Below are 10419 nucleotides of genomic sequence, written 5' to 3' on the forward strand. Positions count from 1 at the left end.
CACCTCGGAACGACGCGCACTCTTCATCGTACCCAGGAACGCTTCTACTGGCCACGTATGCGCCAGTCAGTTGAGTTGTACGTGGCCAGTTGTGCGCAATGCCAGGCGCACAAATCTCTCTCAGCAGCTCCGGCCGGACACCTACAACCTGTGACGCCTCCCAGTTCTCCGTTCGAACAAATTGGCATTGACCTGGTGGGCCCTTTTCCGCGTTCATCGAAAGGCAACAGATGGATTGTGGTATGTGCTGACCATCTTACTCGGTACTGCGAGACTGCTGCCCTGCCATCCGCGACTGCTGGTCAAGTGTCGTCCTTCCTTCTCCATTCTATCATACTGCGTCATGGGCCCCCTCGCGTCATCATAAGTGACCGTGGACGTCAATTCACGGCAGACGTTGTCGAACAACTTCTCCGTATGTGTGGCTCAGAGCTCAGACACTCGACGCCTTATCACCCGCAGACGAATGGTCTCGTCGAGCGAACAATTCGAACACTGGTGAATATGCTTTCTATGTACGTTGCTTCGAACCACAAGAACTGGGACGATGTCTTGCCGTTCGTCACATACGCGTTTAATACTTCCCAACATGAGACCACCGGCTACAGCCCGTTCTTCCTCCTCTATGTTCGACCCCCCCGTTATACTCTGGATACAATATTTTCCTTCTCTGATCGGGACCAATCAGAAATCTCCCTAGCAGAAACTCTTTGTCTCGCCGAAGAAGCTCGTCGTCTTGCTCGTTTACGTACAATAGCCTCGCAAGACAGATCGAAAGTTCGTTATGACAGCAAGCACCGGCAGGCCACATATATTCCGGGAGATCTCGTGTTGGTGTGGAAGCCTTTACGCAAACGTGGCTTGTGCCAAAAACTGCTCGCGCACTACATCGGACCTTTTGTTATCCTTGACCGCCTGAGCGCAGTCGACTACCGCATCGCACGTCTTACAGCTAGCGGGAGACGTTCCAGAAAGACAGAGGTCACGCATGTCGCTCGCCTGAAGCCTTTCAGTCAACGCGACACTGCATGAAACGCGCGGCGCGCTTTGTCTGCGAGGGGGGAAATGTTACGCCACGTATGTGCCGGACGAAGAAGGAAAAAGAAGCAAGGGGTGTGGAAGAAGAAGATCATCATCATCTGCCTGCGCCGATACGGCTCGTCCCTCGAACCGTGTATCAATAAACCCCCAGACGCCTACTGAGGTCGTAACAATATTATTATTATTAATAATAATAATAATTATTATTAATATTATTATTATTATTATTATTATTATTATTATTATTATTATTATTATTATTATTATTATTATTATTATTATTATATAATGTTCTAGTATTCTGTTCTGACACAGCAGCGCTGAAGTACAAAATTGGCCTGCCACAGCCGCATTGGCCTTGAAGGATTGACAGCAGAATGTACCTCCTACTGCTCAACTTTAAGCATTGGATAACACCTACCATTCAACACATGGCATAGCTATTCAACACGAACACATTGACTCAGATGCAGCAGTCGGCGCACTGTTACATAACTGTCGGTTTTCGCAAATAAATTTTTTCTCTCGTGTTGCCTAGGACGTACGCCGGACACCGACGGTGAGCTGTGGCGTCGGCCTATCTCTGCGCAGCGAGCTCTTATGCCCAGTTTACCTTCTACGCTACCGCGCACAAGACTATACGATTCTCTTACCTCGGGAGCGGCCACAATAAGGTATATTGAAGAGTAACCGGGGAGTCTGCTTTCAAGGGTGCACGGCGTTTCTTGCATCACGTGTCGCGTGGTGAACCAATCATGTCTTATTCCTGGCTCTCGTAAATTTCTCAACTATTACGTAACATGCATTTTCGTTATACAGATGAAATACTTGCCACTGCATTCTAGTTGTTAGGCGCACACTGGACCCGCCATTCGTGGAATGGATTGCCGGTTGCGGCAGCCGCAATTCAATGCTATAGGTAAACGCTAGAGGTCCATGTAATTATATTTAGGTTTACGTTAAAGAGCACCAGGTGGTCGAAGTGGCCTGAGCGATTCTGACGACACTACGGCGTCATGATATTATCGTTATATTACTCCTAATAATGTCTTAATGTGTGGACGTAGCCCTCTGCCCCCCCCCCCCCTCCCACTCCGGAGTGTTACGCAGACAAACCTTAACGGTATTAGAGAGCGCTCGGAAAAGAGAACGTATATAAAAGTCACGCTTATGGTGCCTGTTTACTTCTGTACCGTTGTGTTATTTGTACGCAAGTTCTGAGATACGAGTTACCATCACACAGCTAAATTTTTGTTAATTTCACTCACGCTGGACCGCGGACCATAAAAGCGTAGCACGAGCTGATAGCTGTCAAAGTGACATACAAACAGGAAACCATAGTGCGACGCAGAAGGCGATGGTGACACACTTAGCTGCGCAACTAAAGTGTTTATAATAAATAAACAAATACTGGGCGCTGAGACTTAATTGGCACAACGTGCGCATTCTTACCGGTTCTGCAGTAGATTACTTCGGACTCGCTCCTGTAGTTTGCAAGTACAAGTACAAAAAATAAAACAGCGCCTTCTATAAGAGCCTGTTTTGCGAAGGAGCTTATTGAGCGTACCACATGTACATGATTACATTGATTGTTTGCTGTGTGAAGTTTGACGTCCCCAAAACACCAAATGATCATAAGAGACACCATAGGGAAGGGCTCCAGAAATATCGACCACCTGGGTTTCTTTAACGTGCACCCAAATCTGAGCACACGGGCCTACAGCACAGGACATGATTACAGAGAAACATTAATTGTAATAGATAGGTAGTTACCTAGTAAAATTAACCCGATAAAAAGACAGTTACGCAGTAAGCATGCACAAATACAACAGATTTAGTTGCTACAATTAACGTAGGCGGTTACGTTGAAGGCTGAAGTGTTTAACCTTATACGTACACGAACATGTAGTGCATGAAAAACAAGAATTGTACACATCACCTCGCAGTATTTTAGTAATTAACCTTCTGATTTCCGTAATAACTGCTGACAATTATGCGAAAGTTGTCACGACACGATAGCATTGGGAAAAAATACGGCTGGCCAGCTGATTAAAAATGGCTTTAATTTTGATAGTACAATAAAAAATACCGAAATAATACTACATCAGTGCCCATTTCCAAAGACACTATGTCCAAAAAGACAGTGTGATTCCATCATTCGAATTTTTTTTTCTTTTTACGTCATTGAATGGGATAGGTTGGTCTGTTGTTTTCTTACCATTCTTGCTGGTGTGGTCATAGCTTGGCCCGAGTTGCATAGAGGCTACCTTGCGTGCTTGAAAACAGGCGCTTCCGCTGCAGCTTGATGAAACCCATTGTGGACAGATACCTTTTTCAAAGGTGCATGTGTCTGCAAATAGAAAAAAAACAATAGCATTTTACATCATGAAAGAAAGACACGCAAAAGGGATGGTGTGGTATTGGAATGATTCTTCAAGTCACCAGCCTCGCCTTGGTGGTCTAGTGGCTAAGGTACTCTATTGCTGACCTACAGGTCACTGGATCGAATGCCGGCTGCGGCGGTTGCATTTTCGTTTGAGGCGAAAATTCTGGAGGCGCTCTTACTCAGGTTTGGATGCGCGTTAAAGAACTCCAGGTGGTCAAAATTTCCGGAGCCCACCACTACGGCGTCTCCCATATGGTGGTTTCGGGACTTTGAACCACACATATAAATCTTCAAGTCACCAGGATTTAGCGAGCAAGTGGTGTAAGTTTCAGCAGAGGAAATCTATAATGTGATGCCGTATGTGTGCTCGTACGAAAAGCCCGCCATGTCAGCAGCATGGGAAAGGCGTGTGAATAGCATGTGTGATTTCGGTAACATTCTGATCATAACCAAAATAAACGCTCCATCACCGCCATTTGGCGCCGTGGTCGCTGCCATAGTTTTTTCATGGCTGTGCTAAATAGGCGTGATGGCTTGAAAATTCACTTCCAAGGTTGTGACGTTGGTGTTTGTACTCCCTTGTACAGCCTGCAGCGTGGTAGCCTTTTTTATGTCCTATGGAAAGGTCTACAAGGAACTTATGCACTGCTCGCGAACAGATTGTTTAACTTTGCCACCTGGTGCCGAGTTGCGCTAGAATAAGTAAGGTCAACAATACCCATAGGCCGGGCTAGAGAAAATTCTACCACGTCCCTTTGACACATGTTTTGCGGAATAGCAGGCAATCTTTGCGACACCTTGTAGAAAAAGATGCTCCTTACGATTAGGATCGTTTTTTACGAAATTATTGGTGCAGAAAAGGAAAAGCAGAGGGATATAAAATTATTGGGTGCTTCCTTCTGCTCCCAACACCGACGTTGTATTGCGGTTTTTAATCGTGCATAACAAAGCCTTTATCTTACGAGCATCCCCTGCAATTATTCATTCGCGGTGAATTCTTTCTTGTTCCCTGAAGTAAACTGTGCTGTACCTGAGTTGCGGGATCAGGAAGCACACAAGTACAAAAAATAGCATTCTCCGATTTATCGATTGGTCGGTGAATATAAATGACTCACGCTCACGCATACTTCGTAAATAGCAATTCCTTATTTATTCAGCCAACTGGGACCACGGAACACACGACATGTGAGCGCTCTGTTGTTTATTCCCGCGCACCCAGTTTGATGAAAAAATGTAAACAATGAACGAGCCCACCTTTCAATAGTTTTAAGTCATTTATTGTATTCACCTTTCGGAGGAAGGAAGGAAGGGATGAAGAAAGACAGGCAGAAAGGTCAACCAATTGCGTTTCCAGTTTGCTATAATATGCTGCAGAAAGGAAATTAAGGTATAAAAAGAGACACATAGAAAGAAAGAAACACAAAAACAAAACGCCTAAAAGTGGCTAACCTCAATAGTAGCTGTTGGGGCTTTATGCCCGAAAACAATTATATGGTTCTGTGGGACGCAGGAGGGCTCCGGAAATTCGGAACATCTGGTGTTTTCTGGCCTGCAATAATACCGCACAGTATATGGGCTTCTGTCATTTCTCCTCCATAAAAATGCGACCAGCATGGCTGAGATGGAACCCGCCCTCAGGTCAGCAGCCCGGCCGTGTAACCACTGCCCCGCAGAGGCGAGCTAACCTGTATTCTATAGTAAAATCATAACGATCATAGTAACATAGAAACTACCTTCTATGCAGGCAGCAAGGCTATAAATTGGCCAAAGGCGATGGAGTTAGTTTTGCCTATTGTGTTACAAATTAGTGAATGTTGTAGCTTTTGTATTGTTTTTGAACACCTGTAGAACTCTTAAGTTTCCTTTTCTGGGAGAGACCACCAGTCTTTCATTTCTAATGCGCTTACACCAATTCACAAAAAGTGATCCGTGTATTATGTACATTTAGGTTAAAAGAAGGCTGTTTTTCCCTTTTTCTTGCTGTGCATTAGGTACCATCTGAAGCAGCTTTCAAAGTAACGTGTCACAGTGGTTAGTACGAAGGTGTCGTTGCGACACGTAGCAACAGCATCTCATATCATTAGGCACGAAATGTAAAAGAACACTCCGTACTCAGCATTATGTGCGCATTGAACAACCCCAAGTGACCTAAATTTGAAGACAATCACAGCAGCATGCTCATATTCTGATCATGGTTTAGTACCGCTAAATCTAATTAATGCCATCTCTGGAATGAGCTAAAGCAGAAGAACTATCAGACTACAGCAGAAACACGCTTTCTGTGCCCAATAACTAAAACAAATCCACCTACCTTAGCACATGCGAAAGTAGGTGGATTCGCATTTTCACTTGCGATCGTCATCGCAAAGACGCTTCCTGCCACAATCAGACGAGGCTCATGTGTCAGCGTTGGGCAAGGAGAACAGATAAGTCAAGCGTTCAGTCGATAAGTAAGAGTGGGTGTCTACGTACGGCCTTCTTTTCGTGAATATAAGAGAACATACAATGTTATCATATCCGGCAAAGACAAAACGAGCCCACAAGTGATAGGCCGCGTAGCTATAGGAACATTGACGTTCCAGGTGAAGGCTATTGCGTGTCCCGTCATTCATTCGCCCTGACAAATTTTCTCAGTCATTTCGCTCAACTTTTGATGGGTAGGCTTCGAAGAAAAAACTCGCGCGAATGTATAATAATCTGCACATCATAGAGAAACTATGTCTGCTCATTGTATTTTTTTTCACCCAGTGCCAAACAGGGCAGAATATGTTCATGTTCGTATTCTATAGCTGCGTTTTTCCGCCAATCAAATCCTCCTTTGATTGCGCATAAAAAGATATCATGAATCTTTAAGACGAACCAGCTTAAACCCCCCTCTAGTGCCATTACAGAACTATATTCGAGATTATTCTGTCCTATATTTTTTTCGAATAGCCGAGTCCCCTTTATTTGAAATTGAGAAAACCGATGTTATTTGGTATGATGCGGTGAGGCCTCCATAAGCAATTTTCTGTGACTTTACTTTTGCCTCTAAATTACCTAAACTTATACTGCGGCAGAAAATTTATACAACCTGCTATTATCAATATTCGGGAGTAAGATACACACATGTCTCTTATAAATTAAAACATTTCATCTTGGCATGAATTGGCCACCAGAAAAAGTAAAAGTGACAGCGTGTGTACGATATAAAAATATTTAGGGCGCAACTGACACCTGCTCCTGCCATCGTCGAGATCATCGCTTGCCGCATGATCGTATCGGCAATGACTTGACTTGAAGAGCTTGTGGTTTTTCTTCGTAGCAGCTGCTCCATCCTCGAATGTTGGCAGCGTTTTTTTTTTTTGGTGAAGTCACATATGTTTTATTCGACAGTTGCGCAACGAAGGAAATGGCAACATGGGTACTACCAGCCCTATAACCAGTGAACTGAAATATAGCGTTTGTACTAGCGAGGATACTAGCTCTAGATAGTGCGACGTAGACAAACTTCAGATAGCGCATATCTAGAATTGACGCTAACCGATGTGACACTTCTATTATTGGAGTACATTTGTCGTGTTTGTAAAAGTGGATTCGCCACACTGTAACCACATATGGCGTTTCACCAATTCAACACTTTCACGTATATTGTTTTTCCAAAGCGGTACCGAGATCTGGCGTGGCTCTGTGGTAGAACAATTCATTGTGAAGCAGAATGCTTAGGATTATTCGTGCTGGGACTATTCACTTTCGTTCGGTCAACCATACCGATGTAGCTTTTTTTTTATTACTGCTCCCACATTTAAAATACCAATGTCTGTTCTCGCCATTTTTCAACAGATAAAAACTCTCTGACAGCCGTGACGCACAGCCACATACTACAGCCTATGATTTATGGATATCTGCTGCACCTGTCCGGACAAAACAGTTTCCATGCGTAACAAGATTTTCACACTACTGATGTAATGCCCCACCGCGGTGGTCTAGTGGCTAAGGTACTCGGCTGCTGGTCCGCAGGTCGCGGGATCGAATCCCAGCTGCGGCAGCTGCATGTTCGATGAAGGCGAAAATGTTCTAGGCCCGTGTGCTCAAATTTCGCTGCACGTTGAAGAACCCCATCCGGTAAAAATTTCCGGAGCCCTGCACTAGGGCGTCTCTCGTATTGATATGGTGGTCTTGGGACGTTAAACTCCACATATCAATCAATTATCCGTGTCATCACTGGACAGTCAATACAAAGTTCATTTTCGGGCTACTAGGTGGCATGTGTGTAATATATAAGATAGTCAATCAAATCTGAAATAATCATTTTTGGGACCGTATCAATTTCTCATGAAATCACCCGTTTGTGATAACGTTCGTGCTTCTTTAGAAGTCTTAAGGCAGTTATGTTTGCTCTGTGGCTACCTGCAACCATGGCCAGCAGTAGTGTTCATGTGACAGCGGCAATGATTAACTTAAGTTTAAACAGATTATTACCAATAATTGTACAAAGTAAAAAACAATTTTTCAATTGCGCTGCAAAGAAAAAATGGACGTTTCGTGTCCCATTGACATTCTTTTTTTAAGGCTTTTCATCCCGCCGTGGAGTTGCCTTATTCTCCATGATGTGCTAAATTCTGTTGAGGCAGACTCTATAGATCAGAAGCCCACATGTCGGCCTCTTGAAGTTACCTGCCTTTTCTGAATGGGCCAGTATTCTACAAAAAAGAAAGCCACTTACAGTAATTGGCCTTCAAGGCGCAGACGCGAAACTTGTCATATTCGATGCGGTGGTCGTCCCCCACGCTATGCTCAGCGAGTGTACTTTGTTTTTTCACCGGAATTCGCTGGTGTCACTTTTATGTGTTAGTTGTTCAGGAAGAAAAGAACAGACGGTAATTTTCGACTCTCAAGATGAGGTTCGGGTGAGTGACTTCTCGAGGAAGTTCTCCCCCCCCCCCCCCAAATGCCAGCCACAATAAGCACGTCGTATGGAGTAAACCGGCCCATGTGATTTCTCTTTGGGCAGCCTGTATTTTGAGCATGGAAAGGCCGGGTACGAGCAATACACCAGATATAATACACTTCCACAAAAAGCATGTGCGTACAGTGGTTCATTGCGGAAATCTGCAGGCTCCATGGATTTCTTCAAGCTATGTGCGGCGATGCCCCAACCTGCCACACAGAGACTCGGCGCGCCCTCTACCCGAGATTTCTACAGAAAAAGCAGATTCCGTCCGTGAATTCTTTGTTCATACCTGAGACGGTAACAGCAGCCTGACGATGCGTTAAAAAAATTCACCGAGGTGAGCTCTGAGCAAATTGCATCCAGAAGATGAAAAAGTAAGATGTAACGTGACACCATACTTTACCGCGAAATTCTAAGGTAAGTTCATTACTCGTTACAGTTCCGAAATTGTAACGAATACCTTACTGAGTTACCTATAAGAGCTACACGTTACCGAAAGTCATGTTACTTGTGACGCGTTACCACTAGCACTGCGTTAAAGAACACCAATGATCAAAATTTCCAGACCCCTACACCATGGCGTGCCTTATGGTCAATTATCATGGCTTAGACATGGCCAAGCCCGGAAATTCTTATCTCTGAAAGCTTGTCAGGTCGTGTAGTTTATCTTTATCATTATGCTGCTCAATTAAGGTTTCAAAACATTTTTCTTAGTTCATGGTATTTTATTGACGTTCATTCAAGTGTTTTCGTGGACGCTCACAGCAAGTGTTATAAGGTCTCTAGTCATTAGAACGCGGGGTTTTATGATTGTTGTCATGAAACCCCGTATTAAAACAGGCGCTGATTACGCAGGTGCTGCACTCGAGCTATCAGATGATCAGGAATAAATCAGTTTAATTATCATAACTTCAGCAAATACTCGTCTGAAACATCTGGTTCGTGTATTTTTTTCGGTCAGAAGTTTCTCAAATAAGGGCCTACAGAGAAATTCAATAAATTTCGCAATGACAAAACTATCGCAACGAATCACGTGGCGAACAAATAAATGCGAAAAGTTTAATTCCGAAATTGAACTGAAGTAGCGTAGAGTACTGGTCGAATTGGTGTAGATTCATGTCGAAGCGTTGCGATAAAAAAAAAAGAAAACTGCGACTTTACTTTCTAATAAATTTTAGTTTCCACTGAGCGCGTTTCCTGCGTGTTTTTTTTTTACTGTGTCTCTTTCTTTCTCGCAGGAATCATTCCGAAAATACCTGTTAAATCACTCAGACTTCAAGTTTAGTTAACCATAAGCAGGTCAACGTATCGTAAGGTAGCTCGGAGGACACGGCTCTGCGTGCTAATTGCAGCGTGTTTCAACCGGGGACATTTAGTAATTCGATTAGCTTACATGATGAGAATCGCCTTTTATAAGCCACGGAAGGAACATAAAGTGAAAACAACGACATAGATTCAGCACTTCCTGGCAGCGAGAGACGACAATATATGAAATCAATATGAGGTTATCTTTATGAAGCTTCATTTTCTCTTGGCTCGTTATCTCGCCGTTCAACTTGTGTGGAATGAAACGATATCAGTGCTTACCGGCTGCAGCGGCTGACACGTGAGCAAAAATCAGGACCAGAAACGATGCAAAGCGCTGCAGAACTGGAAGCAGTGTCATCGCTAAAACTGGTGGGCCTCGATCAGGCACCATCGAAGACTAACAATGCGAGACTGTAAAAGCAGTGGCAGCCAAGTGGCAGGTACACGGACAGATGTTCAATACGAGAAAAGGAGCTTATGTGTGCTTCGAGTAACCTGCACTGTTCAGATATCTCCTAGCAATTATCTAGCGAGCGTTATCTGCCTAACGCCGTGGCGAACTTGAACATAGCTCTAGCTAGAGAAGGACGAGGGGTTGAGAGAGTGGACATGAAAGAGATAGCTTATCTGTTTGGGATCTCTCAGCAGGAACAATAGACGGCATACTTCGTGCTCATATCAACAGTTTTGTTCATATCATAGTTGCCTTATTTCCGACCAAAGTGTCTTCTCTGATTCTGTGCTTGTAGTA

At 44.0% G+C, this 10419-nt stretch overlaps 1 protein-coding gene across 3 annotated transcripts in view; it reads right to left on the reverse strand.

The window, feature by feature from the left end:
• Positions 1-10137, reverse strand: part of LOC119169741 (MAM and LDL-receptor class A domain-containing protein 1) — a 317209-nt gene extending 307072 nt beyond the window's left edge. For 2 of the 3 annotated variants that reach the window (XM_075886843.1, XM_075886841.1), the window contains exons 1-2: positions 9948-10137; positions 3260-3391 (exon numbers count right to left, since the gene is read on the reverse strand). In XM_075886843.1, the coding sequence (XP_075742958.1) occupies positions 3260-3391; positions 9948-10059 (244 nt within the window). In that variant the 5' untranslated portion in view covers positions 10060-10137. The remainder of the gene's footprint in view (positions 1-3259; positions 3392-9947) is intronic. The other variant, XM_075886842.1, reaches the window with a different exon arrangement.
• Between the last annotated feature and the right edge of the window lie 282 nt (positions 10138-10419).

The sequence above is a fragment of the Rhipicephalus microplus genome, chromosome 2 (assembly GCF_043290135.1).
Source record: "Rhipicephalus microplus isolate Deutch F79 chromosome 2, USDA_Rmic, whole genome shotgun sequence".
Classification (NCBI taxonomy): domain Eukaryota; kingdom Metazoa; phylum Arthropoda; class Arachnida; order Ixodida; family Ixodidae; genus Rhipicephalus; species Rhipicephalus microplus.